At 40.4% G+C, this 20,964-nt stretch overlaps 2 protein-coding genes across 2 annotated transcripts in view; one reads left to right on the top strand and one right to left on the bottom strand.

Moving 5' to 3' along the window:
* The window catches only part of vwa8 (von Willebrand factor A domain containing 8), a gene marked incomplete in the record, with an annotated part of 33,029 nt that extends 16,223 nt beyond the window's left edge, over positions 1-16,806 (bottom strand). Inside the window, 14 exon segments of the mRNA XM_035676418.1 lie at positions 705-818; positions 992-1,152; positions 4,127-4,204; positions 4,292-4,426; positions 6,234-6,362; positions 6,482-6,586; positions 6,703-6,811; positions 6,924-6,973; positions 7,360-7,524; positions 7,964-8,131; positions 13,838-13,948; positions 14,613-14,743; positions 14,852-14,929; positions 16,668-16,806. Of these exon segments, the coding sequence (XP_035532311.1) occupies positions 705-818; positions 992-1,152; positions 4,127-4,204; positions 4,292-4,426; positions 6,234-6,362; positions 6,482-6,586; positions 6,703-6,811; positions 6,924-6,973; positions 7,360-7,524; positions 7,964-8,131; positions 13,838-13,948; positions 14,613-14,743; positions 14,852-14,929; positions 16,668-16,806 (1,673 nt within the window).
* A 1,365-nt stretch (positions 16,807-18,171) lies between these two features.
* LOC118338661 (diacylglycerol kinase eta-like) overlaps positions 18,172-20,964 on the top strand; it is a 45,705-nt gene continuing 42,912 nt past the window's right edge. Inside the window, exons 1-2 of the mRNA XM_035675939.1 lie at positions 18,172-18,410; positions 19,623-19,787. Coding sequence (XP_035531832.1) covers positions 18,363-18,410; positions 19,623-19,787 — 213 coding nt within the window. The 5' untranslated portion in view covers positions 18,172-18,362. The remainder of the gene's footprint in view (positions 18,411-19,622; positions 19,788-20,964) is intronic.

The following is a 20,964-nucleotide window of genomic DNA, read 5'->3' as shown; positions in this document are numbered from 1 at the left end:
TACTACTGCAGACCCAAGCATTCTTTAAACTTTGGGCTATTTTCAATCTGAACACCTGGTAAGACTCCGTCCCTGACAGGAAGCTCTGGATAAGTTGGATGATATGAAATACAGATCCAGAAGATTCAACACAAACATACAGTATGTGTCACTCTTCTCTTCATTTGTGTGACTTTTTTAATGAAAGTTTTTTACTTTAGACATCCCTAAATTGTGAGAGATGATGACTGTAAGAGGAATATTCAGTCCTCTGTACGGGTGAGACAGGGCCTTCAGAAGACGCAAGCGTCATAAGTCTGAATGCCGCTCTCTTGCAGTCTCTTGCTCTACCTGGAATGCTATTTTTGTCTTCACTCTCTGCCTCCCTCTCCAGTTCTCTCTTCCCCTCGCTCTGACTCCTTCTTCCTGTTATGGCGCTAATGCTGAAATATATAATCCTAAAATGCTCCTGACTTTTCCCACACTTAACCCATAACCCTCTGTGAGCTGACCTGTATGTGTGTGCAGGGACGCTGGAACTCAGTCAGAGCTGGGGTGCTGAGAGGAAGTCTGTTTATATAATGTTGTCATATTGAATGTGTGAAATTCACTTTACACAAAGAAAGTCATGATAACTTTTAATATTTTGATGAAGTTTTCATTATGTCAGATTGCTGCAGCCCACTCGGCACCCCTACTTCCAGAGCCTGTGTCTGTATGTGTACCTCTCTTGCAGTTGCTGGTCACTGAAGTGCAGCTGTTCCTTTAGTGTCTGGTATCTATCCCATCTCAGTAGCCTGGTCCCATCATACAGATCCAGCTCCCTGTCGTGGAGTAACCTGCGAACACAAAACACAGTGGAATGAGCTGAGAAATATGTGCTTGTAGAAGAACAGAATAAAAAGACATAGAAAACAGAAGATATTAAGAACAATGATATAAACATCATTCTTAAAATAACACAGCGAGTAAATATTGGAAACATTGGAAATATTTTAGCAAACTGAAGTACCTAGAAAGCACAGCCAGGGTTCCCAGGTTGACCCTGTGTATGCCGTCCAAAAGCAGCAGCTTGCCCTCGATGGCAGCAGTGACCAGTGGAGACGGCCTCCACGCTGTGTCTCCGTTAGGGAGAGTGTACCTCTGCTGAAGAAGGTCCCTGGCTGTCATGTCCTGGAAGTAAAGGATATGAGGGATTAAGAGCAATGTAGGAAGTGTGCTAGTAAATATCACACAGTGGGATGGGATAAAGAGAGCTGAAATTCTTATTGCAATCGTCTATATCTGTAATCTGCTGCTACATTTGATATATCTGCTGTGCACAGCTAATGGCACATTTCTGTTTGTGGGGGAAACGTCTGCGGAGCAAGCCTGTCATATTCACTATCACTGAGTCATGGCAGAGACGGAGGGGAGAGGAGGGAATACAAGCTGAGTTGTACAATTTATTCCAGGCAGTCATTACTGAACTGCTAACTGCTCCACAGCATCAAGACCTTTTTCATTGAGTCAAACGCAGGTGCTATATTTTCCATTTGGTGCTATCATGAAGTACTATCATCAACAGCAGGGCAGGCGCGGCCCATTAAAGGCAAGAGATAAATGGACATCTTTCTTTAACCACAACAGTAAGGTCAGACAGGATAAGGCCAGGAGGACGTCATGGACATTCATAATTTCTAAGCATCATTAACAGGAGGACTGCTGACGGAGTTTCTGGTGTCCTCAAACAAAGGGACAAATCACTCCATCCCTGTCTGTGTAACCTACCAACATAATGAACGCCTGTCTGGTCTGTCCGCGTGAAACCAGCTTTCAGAGCATCAAGATACACGGCCCATACTCCCACACTATGCAACTGTCAAGTATATTCCATATTGTGGATTTTCTCTGAAAGGTTATAATAATAATAAATGATTTCTCCAGGAGATATACACACTGTGATTGCTGTGCCTGGTGGGTCACTCCAGTTAACCTAGCAGGTCGCTGGAGTGAATTTCTCTCCAGGCTGTTTAAACAACCTGTTATAATGTCTGCTGACATGCACAGATTTGATGGCATTTCTTGTATTGACCCTCCCCGTTTTGCTCTGTCCTCCAATAACAGTTTAGCAACTCTTAGTCAGAACCTCAGTCAACTTCCTCCTTTCCTGTACTTAGATATGCTATGTGCTAGGTGCTATATTTATGCTATAATAATTACCCAGACATTGGTTAGATTTCTGTTGAGTGGAACACAACTTTGGTAATGTACTCTGGATTAATTTCACAGTTTTAAAGCCCCTAAAGGAACTTTTATTTTGTGTTAATTCTGAAGGCCCCTGTGGAAAAAAGTGGTAGTGTGTCTGTTTCATTGATTTCAAGGGGAATCCAACCCTGTGACAGGCATTAGGAATAATTATATAGAAATAGCCAATCTTCTCAGCATTCAGCTGTTTTATAACCAGTTAAAAACTAAAACTGTCTACTCTATTAGACAGTACACTTTATATTACAATTCTGAATGCAATACCTTTACTTGTGGTGGGAGTATTCCTAAACTGTGGTATTGCTAATTTTACACAAGTAAAAGACTGAACTAGTTCTTCCACCACTGGTTTACCAAGAGCTAAATGTGTCACCAGAACCTGCTTTCTGCACTCTGTAAACTAATCACCTGTCATGAGAGGAGTATAAGTGGGCTCTCATCTACCTTTTCCTTTCAGGTTTTGCTTTTGCAAAGCTGCTCCCCACAATACACAAGGCAACATTTAATCAGGCTTTGTGGATTTGCAAATGTAAGTTGCTGTACATTGTGCATCTGTGTAAAAGCTTCTGTATGGTTTTATCTTATTCCTTGTTCTGTGTAATATGTTACAAGTGTGTTAATGTTGTGCTTCCCCTCTTGCTCCCTGTGGTCAGCTATCAAGGGAACAGAGTCTTATTCTAAAATAAATTACATTCCTGGGAAATATTATTTTTTAATATTTTTTTGCTTGCAAAAGAATGAGAATGGGTTGTTGTTGTTTTTATGTTTTTGTCCATTGAAGGACAGACACCAACAGATAATATATTTATATTCCTTGCTAGTCTTGAATGTCACTTTGTCTTCCAAAAATGGGATTTTCAGAGCCGACAAGTTGAATTGCCCGGCCAAAGATTCCGCAATTCCCGCAGCACAAGTCACCCCTGACCTCAGCCAGCTAAAAATAGCTGCGGCATGATGCATTAATACATAAGGCTTCAGTACACCCGTTTCCTGCACAATCACCCAGATGACTACATTCCAAAGAATCCCTCACACACACACACACACACAGTCGGAGATTTTACAAAGCTTCAGATTCATAGACAAATATATAGTAACAGCCCTCCGTTGCTCTCTCTCTACCAGTCAGTGTCAGTTTCTGGCAGGAGGCCCTGAGGCCCAGGTAATGAAAGACAGATGTGGGTCTTTTAGCCAAACTGCTGTCCTAATTCTACATCCCTACCCTACCCATCCCTTCTACATCTACTCCATCCCACTGTACTGCACCTTCCCTGGCTCTACATTTGTGACATGTATGCTCTGAGCATTTAGATGAAGTTGGATAGTGTAACACATCTTTAACCATTATCTTCATCATCATCTTTAATCAACTGGGGGCAATTTTTCAAATTGAATTTCTGGGACGAAATGAAAAAAGATCTTTTCTATGAGGATTGTGCACAGCTTTTGTACTGATATAACTGCAAAGGCACTCAGAAGGCAACAAGAAATCATTTTATTAAAGAATATCTGAGTTCAATAGTCTTTAACATGTTCCATAATTATGATACACACTGGCAACACAGGTCTCTCAAGATTGCATAAATGTGACAAAGTAGTAGAGCTAGGGACACCTCACATTTTTAAAATCTGAACACTTATATTCCATGATGCTTAAAAGTGCGCATTTCATTTGTAATTATACGTTTCTCTATCATGAGCTTGCTCCAGACACTGTATCTTTGTGTACCAGGTGCTATTTTTATGGGACATCCTTCATTTCGAGTACTGAAGTGTCTCAGTAATCATATGGGGGCTTTGACATAAAAAGTAATTCTGTATTTGGATATTACACACCATTTCATCACATGCTCTGTGGCGTTTTCACAGATAATAAATTAGAAGACACGTTTTTATTTACCTGGTAGAGCATGACTGGCTCTATGCTATAACCCAGCATCTCAGCGAACTCTCTCGCAATCACTGACTTTCCACAACCCTGGAAAATACAAACTGATTAATATTCAGACCAGAGATCACATGTATACTGTATCTGTGTATAATTTTCATTATATGTGTTAGCTACCTTGGTTCCTATCAGGCATATGTCCTTAGCCATGTGTGATTGCATGATCTCAGCCATCAGCTGGGAGTGGCTTGGTGTACTGATGAAGGTGGGGCTACTGTTGGGTGGACGCAGCTCCTTGGTACCTGCTGGAACCTGAAGTTTAATGGAGACAAGAAATAACCATGAAAGAACAACCAACCGCTGTATCATTCTATAAAAGTTGTTGAAAAATATTCCTTTTAATAAATAAACCATGAATCACAGACTTATCAGCATCACTGGGAGAAAAATATACTGTATGTTCCAACAACACTGTTATCAAACGGTCTATGCACAGCATATTAGAAGCCAAAAGAATTACTGCCACACACAAAAAAATACAACTTCAGAGAGTTAATAAAAGTGATATAATTTGTTTGGCTGGAAGATCAGCACTACTATTCTTAGAAGTATGGAATATCTCTTTTCTCCTAAACTCCGCACAGTAAGAAGAATTACAGACTGATAAAGATGTTCCTTTCAAAAACTCAAGGGATTCAACTGCAGGGTATCAGTCAGGGCTACTGATACAGTGTGTCTGTCTGTGTGTGGCCTGCCATGGAAAAAGGGACATCTCTGCGTAACGTATGACTCACTGACTGTTGTTTTTAGTTCATAATTTGACCACACTCATGGGGACAGTCAGATTATCTAGTCTGATAGTGCTGCAGGAATGAGTTAGATGCCTGAAATAAGGTCTGTGGTAACACAAGCTTAAGAGATTGTTCTACAACATGAAATATGTCAGTGAATACCTACCTGTGAATTTGGAAGCTTTCACATCTTAAAAGGTCCAGTGTGTAGGATTTAATGGCATCTAGCAGGGTCTCACTCGCTTCACCTTCCCTTTCCAAGCACAAAGGAAAAACTACGATGGCCACCAAATGAAGACCCTATTTACAGCCAGTGTTTGGTTTGTCTGTTCTGAGCTACTGTAGAAACATAAGGGCTAACAAGTGTCTAAAAGAGACTACAGAGGTTGTCGGTGACATTAAAACTCAGAGACTGTCTACTCACTAGTCCGCCTTTACAGCCTCATTGTGTTTATACTATTCTAACTTTACAACCTGCACATTTGAATTCCAAGATTTAATTACAAGTTGGAAGTTTAGTGGCGGTGACGTTGATGTCATGTGACCATGGTGTAGTTTGTTTAAAGCCTAACATTAGCTTTTTACTTCTGCTGATCACATTTATGCTTCAAAGATCATAAGTGGTGTTCATTAGTGAAGACTATCTTACTGAAACAAAACTGTATCATAAACCTTTGTTCACCACAGAGCTAATTTCCTGCAACCAATCCAAAAACCCAATGGATCCCATTAGCTTTTTGTCGAAGGAACCATGGCGATGCTAATTTATGGGCTGGACTACAAAAATACGGAATCCCTGCAGCAATTTTTACATCAAAAACAAACAATAATGTAAGAGTGCACAAGATTATTTTCTTAGCCTAATGTCTCTGTCATTTAGTTTCTTTGTTATTCATTTCAACCATTTAAAAGTTACCCTATGGAGTTTTTGACCTTTAGTAGGACTATGGAGCAGGATTTTTGTGTTCTGTTTGTCTCAGGCACACATACAAGGACGCACATGCACCCACATTGCACGTAGATCATGCATTATACATTCCTGCCAATGGTTTCCCACTATTCCACTGATCTACATGTGACAGTAATGGTACACAGCTGTGCACCAGCGAAGGCAGTGGTGAAGGAGACTGCATGATGCAACATGGATGTAAAAGATGTAGGATATAAAATAGTTACAGAAAACCCCATAGGGCATCTTTAACAGGAGCAAACAGTGCGCTTTATCCAGAATCAGAATAAAGCACCCCATTGCCACACACAGGCCTTGTAGTTCAGTGTCCATAGTCTGCATTGGGGCTTTATAATGTATATAGCCAGTCGACTGGTACCTGAAATGTGACGTCCTTGTCCGCGATACGTAATGTGACATCTGCGTGGCCCTCAAGATCCCTGGTAGCGGACAACCTCGTAATGGCGCTGGGTGCTGGCTGAACACGACCATCCAAAAGCTCAAATCTCTATGTGCCACAGAATATGTATAGACCAAAATGAATGCTTTTGAATAACATATCCTATCTTATGTTCACATTAGAGGACACCCCATACAGATGAAAGTGACGTGCACATCTTGACTTACACTGAGTACACCCTCTACAGCAGTGCGCCCATCCTTGCCCAGGATACTGTTGTAGGGGTAAAGTCTGTGGACTAGCTGCTGGGAGGACAGCATGGGGAAAGAGTTCTGCAACAACACAGAAAAGACAGGCAGTCTAGCATCCATGCACTAGTAATTTTTCTTATTCTCTCTCCCTCCCTCTAAGGGACAGTAAGGCAGATTTAGGGTGCCTTGACTCTCACCAGCACATGGAGGGCAGGAAGCAGGTTGTCCACAGGGAAGTCAGGGAGGCCAAGGTTGAATGATTCCTGGGAGCACAGCGTGGTGGCTAGTGACAGCAGCTGGGACACCCTGGCACACAGGATACAAGGCATGAAGAACTACTGACACTCCAAAGACTACAAAAGAATACTCAAACAGGCCAAGGTCTAAGCTTTAGTAAGTGTTTACTTTTAATCCTTACCTTTCTGCAGCAATGTTTGGTCCTGCAGTGTACAACAGCTCCAACTGGTCCTGAAAAGAATATAGAATACACACTATACACTTAGATCTTCTAAGTAGCACTGTGAAAAGTTATACAAGAGGGAGGGGAAAGGGAAAAATCACAGATTTATTGGTGAAAACTGTTTGTTTAGGTGGTATGGTCACAAGATGTGGCTTCAATCTGAAAATGAGACAAGCGGCATAAAATGTAAAAATCTGCATGATTCCCTTGTTGGGAACATTTCTATGGGACTATTTTTTGTTAGAAAGTAGTTCCAATTGTTTGTTTACAGTGTGTTATGTGGATTTTTCAGGGTAATAAAGATAGGATCAGTGGTGAGAACCTTTTACCAGGTCCTTCTTCTTGGTGGTGGGAACTTCTTTAATATAAATGATCTATTAATTCTTGGACTGACCTTGAATGGTAGGTAATAGATGTCTCTGGCCTGGAAGCGAGAGCGGAGAGGAGGATCCAACGGGTTGCCCTTGTACTTGGGGACAGGAAGGCCAAGAGCGATGACCCGAAAGTCCTCACTTACACGGACAATCTTCCAGCTGTCCAGCTCCTCTTTGGTGTGCTCCTGCAATGCATAAACTCCACAATTCAACACTTTTCTATTGTATCCAACTTGGCAAATTCCGATCATTTTATACTAAATGCAATTTTGCATGCAAAGTGCTACAGAGACACAGCCGCATGTAACAAGTACAGACTCTGAATGTCACACAGTATTTATGGCAACAGCATTTTTTCCTCTAAACACAAGAGAAGCACTGTAGGAGTAGTGTGAAAAGTCACTGTTTAAGTGTGAAGATTCAGATAAATACGGCTCCATAAACAACAGCCATGATCATGGAAAATATGTTTTTTCTTAAAATCTCTATAAGATAACATCCTCATACAGAGGATTCAATTATGTCGTACTTAGCTGTTCTTTAAAAAGATCATCATTCTATTTCATTTCCATACCAGGACACCTTAAAGACCCTCAAACCCTCAAAGATGCGCGCTGCTCTGACCTGCAGCAGCTTGTCGTAGCGCTCCGCTGACATTAGGAAGCGTCCGTCCTCCAGCTGCATCTCTCTGTTCTCTAGCAGGTTGTTGAGAACAGGCAGAACGTTCCTCTCTGCCTTCTCTAGCCCCTCCAGGACCAAGACTCGACCCTGTGTTGCTGCCCTTACAGCACACTGCAGAAAAACACATAAGATGTGTAAACTAATCAGTAAATTCAATCAATATTGCAGAGATAATTAGAGATCCGGGGGAAGATGTTGGTATGAGGAAGTGGCTAATTTTAAAGCTAAAGCCTACCCGTTGCAATCAAGTTCATCCTCAAATCTGCTGCTCGATTGTCCAGCACCACCTCTGACCCTGTGTAAATGTTAACAGTGCTAAAAGCATTTATACAAAGAGCAATCTGACTGTGCATCAGTTCTTACTGCCCATGCACTAATAACAACATGAGCCTGCCATAAAGCCTTTCCTGAGGATGTCCTCAGCTTATTGTGTTCAGAGCATCCTGCAAACTACTCCAAACCAAGATTGAAAACAGTCTCAGCTGTTTTAGGAAGGCCTATTTTCTACCACAAAATGTGGGATAAAAAAAACTTGGTTCAACTTGTGTGTGCATGTACATTATATGTGTGTGTATACGCACATCTCTGCATCAAAAAGCACATCTGACGTCAAGAGGCAGGAAACTTTAGCTGTCTGGGTGGACCGCAGAGCAAGTGGCCATATAATTAGGTTAACATGTAAATACGTGGCAGGTTGTGTGGGAAGCAGAGCCATAAAACTATAGTGAGGACCAGATGCTCTATATTTAACCCTTGATCCATTTTCGGCACAAACGCTGTAATCACATAATTGTTAGAAATGTTAAGTGACGCAGGATGGCTAGAGACGGGAAAGCACAGAAGGGCCTTGTTTTCTGCCTGACACTAAATACAGAGAGACATCCCACCAGATACTGAGAAGATTTTAGCAAACATTTAGCAGCGGATGTTATAGAGTCAAATACATAGAATATTGAAAGGACTAGAGATTAGTGGAGCACAGAGAAAAAGGTGGCAGTTAGGGTCAATTAGGAAAATAAAAAATTGAGGGCTACACAAATTCACTCAGAACTGTAATTACACCCAGAAACTACTGTTGTTTTGAGTGTGCCTGTTGGTGACTAGTGTGTTGCTACTCATGACACTCACTACTTCATGATGTATTTTGTAAGTGTGGGTCCTTGGGAGACACTAAATTTCTCTTTGAGCTGAAAAGGTTTGGGAAATCCTAGTTAATGTAACGTTTAATATTGATTCCCCAGTACCTGCCCTGTGTATACTAGTCAAAATTCAACTCAACAGCTTTTGTGTGACTGGAATATGTCTTTTTATATATTTTCAAAACTGAATGATCTAGCATGTAAGAAAAAACAACCCAAATGATATTTAATGCCACAAGGTGGCAAATACAATGATTCACTATTTTTGGCACACCTGACTAACATGCTTTCCACCACAGACACAATTTGAGCTCTCACATATCTATCCTTCATGCCTGATATCCAGTGTGATGTCTGGTTCTAGTGGGTTTCTGTCCAAGAACACAACACAGATTACTTCAAAGTACAATGTCGTCATTAGTTTTGGGTCTTCAGTCATACATCTCTGATGTTAAAGCATTGTTCTGTCCCATTTGCGTGGCCCAAATACCTGGATAATGGCTTCTAATTTTATAACAAACTGTTCCTGTTTTTACCTCCACACGTGCAGTCTCGTCCAATTAAAAATTAATCATGCCATTAACACTCCCACTCCAGTTCTTGCACTTAATGACTATTATTAAAGAACTCTTTTTTGTTTTAAAGGTCCAGTGTGTAACATTTAGGAGGATCTCTTGGCATAAATGAAAACGAGTATTCATAAGTATTTTTTCATCAGTGTATAAGAATCATTGTTTTCCTTACCTTAAACTGAGCTGCTTTTATCTACAGAGGGAGTGGGTCCTCTACTACAAAGTCCGCCATGTTTTTACAGTAGTCCAGAATGGACAAACAAAACAATGGCTGTAGATAGGGCCTTCCCAAGTTTGTAATTTGCAACTTCACTACTAGATGCCCCCAAATCCAACAAAACAGGTTTTTTTTTAATTTTTGCTTGGCTTTGCATGGTTTTAATTCTCAGTTGCCACTCATTTTTACATACACAAGATTATTTGGGGGTTTACTTGCTACATGGTACTGACATACTGTCTGGAAAGTGCATCCAATTAATTTATTTTTAAAAAGAACTTGCTTCAGAGCCTACTTATTGGCTGGCTATACACTGGTTTCAGTCCAAATACAGCTCTAGTGGAGGTGGCAAGCTTTTTATTACAGTAATAGAGTCTTATTAGCAGTGTGGGTTTGAGGTAAGCTGCTTTACATAAGAGCCTGCTAACTGGTGAGAAGTGGCTGGGAATGTCAAAAGTACAACAAGCATGCGATTGCATCCATGTGACTCCATTCTTCATACGAACTTGGTGGGGGGGGATCTTGGACTGAAGGAGGAAAGGAAAAAAAAGAAAGAGCGAGAACTAAAGTAACCAAGAGTGAAGTGGAGGGACAGGAGGGGAGGAAAGGAGTAAGCACAGGGACTGACACGATAAGTCTGAATATAGGGCTCCAAATCAGCACAGGGCCCTGAGGAATACTTGGATGTTCTAGTTAACACACAGACACACACACCTCCTACGATACCAAACTATTCTCAAAGAGAAAAGCTTGCTAATTTGCACCCACATAACTTCAATCCCTCACACAAAGTATCAGATTCTGTAATGTGTACATATACTGACTAATCGCACCCACAGGCACATATTAATACACACACAAGAAAAGTTTTATCCAGTACACCAACTCATGAGATTTGAGAATGAAAATCTCTTCACACCTATTGCTACCATATTGCTGTGTCTATTTAAATCAAATCAATTAATATCATCAGTTACTACCCTTAGGACCAGTGTGTATGACACACATAACCCTCGTTCAAAGTGTGTAGAAGAAGGTAGCCGCAAAACAACAAAAAGGCCCTATGAAGAGCCAGTATTTGGTTTGTCTGTGTCTGTTCTGGGCTACTATAGAAACATGGTGGTTCAACATGGCGGACTCTGTAGAAGAAGACCCACTCACTATGTAGATAAAATAAACTCCTTCAAAAGGTAACAAATTCACAACAATTCCTATATTCAGCTGATTATACACCAATAAAAACATACCTATGGTATTATATTCCATTTCTGACAAATATGCAAATATTCATGGAAACATGTTTTCATTTTCATTACGAGTGTAAGAGAGTTTAAAGGGGTCTAGCTCTCCTTGTTGAAAGAAACAGAAAATGTATCCACCAGCTTTGTGAGTTTGTAATCAATAGATAAGGACGGGTGGACAGACAGGAAATAATGAATCATTCAGAGACAGCTTCCAAGACGTTGGACCAGGACGTGACCATGACTTTTTGTCAAAAGTGTTAATGTCCGGTATTTTTTTAGCATTTGGAACCAAGGCTATGTGACATACAGTATTTCCACTCTTGAGTCCCATTTTCCTGATGTGCTAAAGCAGAAGGTGATGCAACTTCATAGCGCTACCTCTCTTGGCTGTCATGGGAGTGGTGCAGCAGTGGCACGCCTGCAGAGTAGCTGTGAAAGGGGCTGGATTTGTGGTTCTGTACTGGCCAATCAAATCAAACCACCACACCAGCACTAGACGTTTTCCCCAAAATGAAATAAGACTTACTGCAAAGGATGTACACAGAAATAAGACGCAAATTTTGTACTGTATATGGTAGCTGATGATGGATGTGTATGTCAGTTTGTGATGTTTCCTGTCAGGATGCTTTCTATCCCTCCTCCATTGAAGTGAACAAGAACTTGGAAGAAGAATTTGGCTTTTTTAAGTTTCCTTAAGAAGCTTTCTTAGCCAGGGTGGAGATGCAACATGCCCCCCCCCCATAATAGACTGCAGACAGAACACATATACTGTACCTGTCCTATGGCATCATATTAGGCAATCAATTAGTTGATTTCTCTACTCTGAAAGGCCTATTTATGAATTAGAATGTGCTATAGATAGCATTAAAAGGATCTTTCTGGTTTTCAGTCTCATGAACTGTGCGTAAAATATTTGTTTTTATGGAGAGCTCTATGTGGGTATACAAGCATAGTTTTTTAAATAATAGAATTGCAGTAATGCTTTCCCTTATAAAACCATGCCAATCAATTAATATATATAAAAATATATAAAAAAGAAATATCATCATGAGCCACACGGTAACTATCAAATTTGAAAAATCAGCTGGAGCCAAATAAAACTGCCATATCAGCAGGGTGACAGCCCCCATGCTTAATCTGCATTAGCACAAACTGTATAGGCCTGCTTACTTTCTATTATACGTGTATAAGCAAGTGTATGCAGTACAGATATGTTTTTAAGTATATGTATTTCTCAAGTACCAGGGATGCATTCACAGATAAATGTATACATATATGATGTATTCACATTCAGACTTTGTTCAGTTACCACTATACAGTATCACTGAAGTGGAGTGGAGTGACACTAATTAGCCGTGAGCTTTGCTGTTCCAGAAGACCAGGTTTGTGAGTAAAGAATAAATGTGCTGAAGATGAAACACGACAACTTCACCCTGTTTCCATGGAATTTTATATTTTAACTGTTATGCTACTTATTTATTTTTTTCACAGATAAAGCCATGTGCTAATTAGCTGTGGATAATGACATGACTGAGTAAATGTTAATTATCACAGCTTATCATCATTTGTCACTGCTGGCAGGGTTTAATGATGAGGCTCATGTGGATTTGGGGTTTTTCCATTATTGTTTGTCTGTGTTTTGAATGGAGATAAATGGAGGACACAAAGTTCTCCTTAGAGAACCCAGCCTGGATAATGAGGAACTGCTGGTCTCCGTGGTAACTTGACTTACAAAGTCAACAGAGTGTGGGGGTGTATGTTTGCATGTTTGCATAAAGCTTAATCGATCAAAAAAGTGGCATGGAAAGGAACACAGGGGAGCTCTGCGTGATGAGAGTTTATGTGTGTTTGTGTGCTTCAGAGAAGTAGACGATAAGGCACGTTCAATTATTGTTCCACCCAAGCTGCGAATTGTAGTCTCATGATGTTTCAGTAGAAAAAAACCAAACACCAAGACAGAGATATACTCCATGATCGGATTATTATATTAAACTGCACCAACCATGCCAGCTTGACATGGTAGCTTGTCAGAAAGGGGGCTAAATAACGCTCCTAAACCTATGCAGTTTTTTGCATGCAGTCTAAATGTGTTATTTAAGCCTAGTGTACTTGAATATTTCTGCATACTGGGGTCCATAAACAGTGTTGAATACATTGGGTATGACTGAAAAGACTATTGTGGATTCAATTCGCCCAATTGTATTCATGCTTGATGATGTCCGACCACATACTGAGTAGTGATTGAAATGATTATTTTAAAACTTAACCTCACTGTATAAACAGATCTATTGTGACCTCTAGGATAATCCCAGCCTCAATTAACTGTACAAGCACAAACTAGAGACTTCAGTCTGCAGCTGCCCGGTTAGGAAACATACATCCCACTCAGAGAGAGGCAGGCTACATGCTGGAGAGGTCATCTGTTTCACAGAGGGGTAACACATATACAGACAGCCATCCACATTGCCACTCAAAAAACACGTAGTGAGTGCACTCAACAATCACATTCAAATGTAACTGTGTTAAAAATCAAATGGCAAGTGTGGTTAAAAACTTGTTTTATCATGAAAAGTGGTTTTAACGTCAACGTGGGTTCATTTGAAACTCTGCTTGTTAGACAGTGCATAAATCCAGTGTGGAGTTACCTGGTCTATGTAGAAGGCCGTCCCTGAGCGGATCTCTCTCCTCTGTTTCAAGTCAGTCTCTGTGGTGTCTCTGGACAGAGCGACATACTCTACTTCGCGTTTGGTCAACTCCTGGTCAAGAGCATGGGAAACACAATGTTTCATAAAACCCATGGAACAGTTTTAGGATCTTGTTGAGGGATGTGGTTTTATTTTTCAATATACTGATAATTACCTGCTTCTCATGGCAGATACCAATAATAAAAGAACCAATCATTTCACATTTTTGTGTTTTAAAAAGAAGTTCATAACCTGTAGTTTATGCACATCTGATGACATGAAATGCTGAGATGTAGTGAGCAAAAATAGATATTCCATAGCTTTGATCTAACCAAATTCTAACCAACTCACGTCACTATTGGTAACACAACAACAACAAACAACAGTTCTGACTCTTCAAATGTTCTTATTTTTTTCTCTCAAAGCAAAGAAAAAAAACGTTATTATTATTGACTAATTTCAATGTCAGAAAAATACTTCATAAAATAAATGTCCCATTAGCAACCTGCATCCCTAACAATAAAAAAATAAAGAATTCAGCAAATAAATGTCATGAACTAAAACAATAACAACAAATTTTAAGGGTCCAGTTATGAGGTAAAATTAACTCAACTTCATTCAATCTACTTTCAATTTTAAAATGAAATTGGAATAGAACATGTGGAATTTTGCTTCAAATACAAATCTTCCTCTTTCTTTACAATAATCAATCAATGAATTTGAGTGTGTTACTCACGAGGTACTGCATAGCTATGGATCGTCTCAGGGGTCCTGGGGGGCCGATGAGAAACACATCCTGGCCCAAAAGGTCTTTCTGCATAATCCATCGCAGGTGCTGAACCACTGTCTGGGGTAAGGAGTCTGAAACTAGCAAAATGAAGTTTCAGTAACTTTTCTTTCGTCTGTTGCCGCTCTTCCTCTCACTTTATGCAGACATGTCTGAACATTTACACACACACAGAAAAAAATACATACTGTGTTTGACAGGAACAAGTTCTGGATTCCGGGGTGTTTTGAGTTTGTATGAGATCTCTCCAATCTTCACTGTGTCACCTGCAAAAATCATGCAGTGTAATCGATACATGAGAAAGTCCTTCACTTCATTCAGGTCATACAGACTCAGGGTGCTGCTATTGTACATGTTGGATCACTAGAAAGGATCTGCTGCTCTAAATGGAATGGAGCCTTAATTAGTATCATTGGTAACACCTGTGTTTACCCTACTGTTTTATGTCAAAATGGCTGCTGTTAAAAAGGGTCTATTCTAGTGATAATCAGGGCAGTACAGTCCTGATATGTAACTTTTATTGTTGTTAGCCATGCCTGATACCTTTGACATTATTATTGCTGATAAAAAGCAATGGTTTGCACCTCTCATGTAACCATCAGTTTTTGATTTGAGACTTTTGCATTGATGGAGTCACAGAGCTAAGCATCATTTTTACCTAAAATATTAATAATTATATTGCTAATCCAGTTGGTGTTACAAAATATTCAGCCTGCTGCACAATGGACCTTTTTCACAGCCACATAGTAGGGTAAACATAGGTGGTACTAACTTTCCATTCAGGTCAAACGGAGTCAGGGGGCTGCTATTGTGCCTGTTGGCTCACGGGAAAGGCTCTGCTACACTAAATGGAATGGAAACTACTATCATTGGTAACAACTACTATTTAATGTCAAAATGGCTGCTTTATAAAAGCTGTATTGGCCTTTTTCACAGAGGACAATAGAACATATCACAGTATTAAAAACAACGGTATAATACAATTAAGGTTGCTTAATTAAACAATTTAGTTGCTTCCGTTTCAGGGTCCTGGTATTGTGCATGCCGGCTCACTGTCACTCTGTCATGACTTACATGGCACTAGACTGGAACAAAGCCATTGTTAATGTTATTAGTAACACCTGTGCTTTTCCTGCTGTGACAAGACGAAATGTCTGATGTGAAAAAGACCTACAAAGAAGTTGCATAATGGCAGGCGATGTAACACATGCTTGCTCTTTGTACGATAATGTATTGTATATTGCTGGTGTTTAAAAGTATGTAATAATATTAATTCTTATCAATAAATATTACATTTTAAAAAATCAATTTCGGTGAATTATCCTAGAAAACGATACTTTTGGCTGCCATCTTTGTTTGGTCGACTATTCCAACGCGTGAAGCGTGTAAAAAAGTCCTCTCTATTGCCCATATTATTCTCTATTGACATATTTTTGTGGCGGTTTGGCAGAAGAGGCTTTGAACAACCTGGAAATGTAATCAAAACAGCGATACAGTAAGTCTTGTCAAATCACCTATGCAGTTAAGTTTCTAAGTTTGGTTTGTATCCACCTTTAAGAAGACAAAACATAACGTTAAGCTTAGCTATGTGACCTAAATATAACACGTTTCAATTGCATAGACGACGATTAATCAAAGTGTATGTTAAAGACTATAACTGGGGTTAGCTGGTAACTTGACATGGCTTTAACCTTTAACCTACTAGCTAAGTATCCATATTCCTAGTTCCAAGTCTGCTCACGTTAAATGCTAATAACATACTTGTCATCTCGTTGTGCTCAATATTGTCATCTAGCAACTACGCAGTTTAATTTCTGCCCAAAGTGGAATAGCTAACGATAGTTTAGAGCTAACTAACGTTAACTTATGTGTCTTTCTAGCCATTATCATACACCCAATGGTCGTTTGTGACCACAGAGGTTGAAAACAAGTTCAAACATGGGCTCTATTTCCCCGCTTGCTGTGTCAGCACGGGTACAATCAGGTTGCAAACAGGTAGGTTACCTGAGGATGTGTTGATAAGTTTGACCTCATGTGTTCTCCACAGCCAGCCGTCTCTTCCCAGGACGGCACCCAAAATATTCCGCATTCTTCTCGAAGCGACGGCCGCCGCCGAGCCGCCACATAGTATCTGCGAAGGCATACTTAAACTATGCTGCTTCCATGCAAGATATAGTAAAAAAAAAAAAATCCACAAGCTTTTTATCTTAGTTATATTCTAACTGGCCTTATTACCATTTCATAACACCTGCCAGCTCATTTTGTGGGAGCCGGAAGATAATAAAAGAGGGACAAATCCGGGGCTAAAGTCTTCCGTAGTAGTTTCCATTTTTGACAATGGTTCCGACGCATTTGCAACATTAACAACATCTATTAACAGTTGTTTAAAGTTGATTAAAAGAGATAAACAATAAATAAATAAAGAAGATAAATAAAAGTGCAATAATAATAATAATAATAGCCTAATAATAATACAATATTATTGATATTCCATATTATTAATAATACCAATATATGAATTTTGTATTACCAGCTTCTCTCTTCGACAAACATTTATCTCAATACATCCTTAATGTTTTTAATATAGTATAAATCCAAACACAAATATTATTCTGAATGAAGAAACTAGGGGCCACAGAGGCGTCATGGGTGGTCGCGAAGCCTTCTTGATTTTAAGGGGTGTACAAAGAAATTATGCACTGTAGACATATCTTAGCATTTCAGAATTTCATGGATTATTATATATGTATAAACCGATAGACTGAAGACTTTAACACAAGCTACATTCACAGAGCCTTCACTCTTCACAGCCTCGTCCTGCATTAGAAAGGTACGATATAGGAAAGGGGTCCCTTAAGGAAGAAGGTTGGGAAGCACTGGTCTAGGGCATACTTTATACAAAAATGCACTGCATAATTGTTTCCAGCATATAATCATATGTATATATGTATATAAATAATTAACTGTATATAGTGTTAATTATTTTAAATGTTATTCTAATATGAATTTCATTATATTGTCTATGTCTGTAGCAGGAAGGAACAGCAAACTTTAATTGCATTGTACAAACTTGTGTTGTAATGATGAATACATTTACTAAATGTTTCTTTACAAAAAACAAGATAGACATAAAAACCATACTGTATAAATAAAAATGAAAAAACTCTAAATAATTATCAAAATAAACAAATATTCAGCCTTTGAGTTCACAACGTGTCCAGTGAAGAGACACGGGGACTGGGGTGAAATGAATAAACTGGTGTGATTAATTGCATTAGCAATACTTAAATGGATGACGTAATTTAAAACACACTCACACATAGGTCTAGTCTTGTGCACGCGCACACATATAGCCCACACACCCCCCCAAACTCTAGTAGCGCGTTTGATGCCCGCCGGGCCGTGACAAGGAGCTCCGCTTCGCGCGCGCGTTTAAAGCTGGTTTGACATATCGTCACGTGGAGCGCCGATAGGCTCGGCCCTCGAGAGAGAGCTCAGCGGAGGGAGAGGAGCAGGCGGGAGGAGAGCGGCGGCGGCGGCGGTGTTGTGGTAGTGGAGGGAGGACGAGGCGAATTAAATCCCATCCTTTCAGCGCGCATATGAGCGGTGTCAGCGGGCGGTGAGGCAGGCTGTGAATCCCTCCACCTTCCTCTGATTTCGGTTCTTTTCTCCCCGGAGCGGACGGAGAGGTCTGGGACTATGGAGGATGTCTACCATTACACCCGCAGCCCTGCCTGGGAGGAACTGGTTAGTACAAATTCAACACTGGAGACTTTTTTCTTATTCACTCGGGTTCTCATTCCACTACCAGCCTGTTCAGTTTGCCCAAAAGAAAGCAAACTGTTAGACTTCTTCTAATGCACTTATATGTCACTTAGACCCTAAGTGTGAGTTCGCAGCGACCTTGTCTTACACTTTGGAGGTGCTTCATCCTCTTCAGCATGTTTGTATGGCGTGCTTTCATTTCTGTTGCCGTGATTTGTAGCCTTTAGTGGACTGCTGTTCCCATTTGAGTTGTATGTAGGATGTCTTGATTTCTTTATAAGGTAAAAACAAAAACTTTAACATTTCCACTCCTTGGGTTTCACCGTGGTTACGTTGATTCTCAGATGAAAGAGTGCGGGGGAGATTTTTATGTGTTCCCATTTCCTTGTGGAATCTAAGTCTTTTGGTCTTTTCCACTGCATGGCAATGAATTGAATAACTCTGTCATGTCAAATGAATTTAGTCGATCAGTCACATTTAGAACAGGCGCCACTTATTCACAGTGGAATAAGAGCTTGAATTTGAACATTTACCACTATTACTATATGCATGTACATATATAGATTAACACAATAACATAGATAGCATTACATTATAGTGTGTGTCTATATTAATATGCTATAATAGGCGATATCACGAGAACTCGTCGGAGAGCAGCTTTTTACTGACTGATTGTGATATTTATCTGTAGTGGTTAGGCCTACTTAGAATACACTTCTTGAGCATAAAAGTTGACTTTAGTAAATAGTTTGCACTTTATTTTTGTGGCACAGCTCGGGTGCAGTGTTTGTGTTAAAGCAGCCGCTAGGGTCTGCCATGCCACGGACATGTCCACCGGTTCACGGAGTGGACGAGGCGGTCTCTAGCCTCAGTCTGGACTGGCCGCGCTGGCTGGCTGGCTGGAGCCACAAGCATCAGCCAAGCAGGGACCGAGGGGGGGTGTTTTTTTTTTGTTTTGTTAATAAGCTGTGGAGCCCATCCCCACTGTGCCGCGACATGCTACATCCCCTGTGCGTTTACCAGCCCACACATAGCCCGGAAAACACAGCCGTCTTTATACAGAGGCAGTGAGAGATGACAGCGAGGAGAGACGCTTCTTCCCAGCCGCCGCACAGCTCTCGCCTTCAGGAGAGGAAGGGAGCGGCGGCCCGTGCGAAGGCTAACCCCGATTGGTTTTATCCCTCCCCCCGACAGGAGCCGGAGAAACTGCCGGCGTCCGCGGCGGGGATCCATGCCCATGTGGTGGGGGCTGTCGCCGGCTCCGGTGGCGCGGACGAGTCCTCTGACAGCGAAGCGGAGCAGGAAGGCCCACAGAAACTGATCCGGAAAGTGTCCACCTCAGGACAGATCAGGAGCAAGGTAAGACACATCTGCAGATCTCCGTCTTTCTCTGGCTTATATGAATGTATCTGACCTACCTGCTGCTGCTGGGCCATTCAGGAGAGATGTGTGTTGCCTGCAGGTCCTAATAATGCACACTGCCCCTCACTATGGTGCTCTTTAATGGTGTGCCATGTAGGCTTATCCAGGACAAGACCACTTTATTTTGTTTTTGCAGGCTTTGCGTAAACAACGTATGCACAAGTGTGAAATAGAAAAACAAAACTTGCTAAAACCTGTTGCTTTGATCTCTTAGTAAGTTTAAGTGTTGGCAAAATAGTGCAACCTCAGTAAAGGTAGCCCATAGCTCATTTGATTGATTTTATTTTTTATGTGTACCAGTGATAATAATAATACTGCGTTAGTTCATCTTTTTTTTCTGCAATGCACAATATTGTTTTGACATTAATTTCGTTCTAACCACTTTACAGTAAGCCAATAATCTGTTTTGATGTTAGAAAATCCACAAAGTTGTGTATAAATATTTCCCCCTCTTTTCATAACTGCCAGACGGCATGTAAAGTATATACATGCAATGCGGCAGATTTAAATCAGCTTAAATAATAAATAGTTTCACAAATAAAATGATTTGCTGCATTTGAGGACCAAGTAAGAGGATGCTATGCTAATTCTCAACTCTGACACCTAAGCTTTGTTGGCCCACTCTGTAAATGAGCGCCATGCTCCCTCACCGATGGTTCCACTTCAGACTGCTCTACTCCAACCCACCTGCATTATTCAGCACAAGGGTATATTTAGAGACTCTGGACTGAGGAATGTCTGGTGAAACCGTTCTTATGCAAATGCCCCCACCAGTGACTGTAGTGCTACCTAGAGGATATGGTGCACACCTGCAACTAACACTATACTCATTTTATATGAATGAGTTAGTTTTAAATACAGTTTTGTCTACAAATTGTAAACTTAACGGTACAAAAAAGCAAGCAAGTCCTCACATCTGAGAAGGTAAAACCAGCAAACTGTAATTCAATACATAATAAATAATGTATTACCAAAGCTGTAGAAGTGTGGTAGATAGATTTTTTGTCATTTGACAGTTTCAGCATTATTATTATGTTGGACTCAATCCCCAGCCGGAGTAAAGGCTGATATAATACACGGTGTAAATGTAAACACAGATTCAGCTGATGATGTT

The sequence above is a fragment of the Morone saxatilis genome, unplaced genomic scaffold, assembly GCF_004916995.1.
Source record: "Morone saxatilis isolate NCDOM2014 unplaced genomic scaffold, NCSU_SB_2.0 Contig5, whole genome shotgun sequence".
Taxonomy (NCBI): domain Eukaryota; kingdom Metazoa; phylum Chordata; class Actinopteri; family Moronidae; genus Morone; species Morone saxatilis.
The sequence above is the reverse complement of the archived record's forward strand: the minus strand, read 5'-3'. Positions and strand labels throughout refer to the sequence as shown.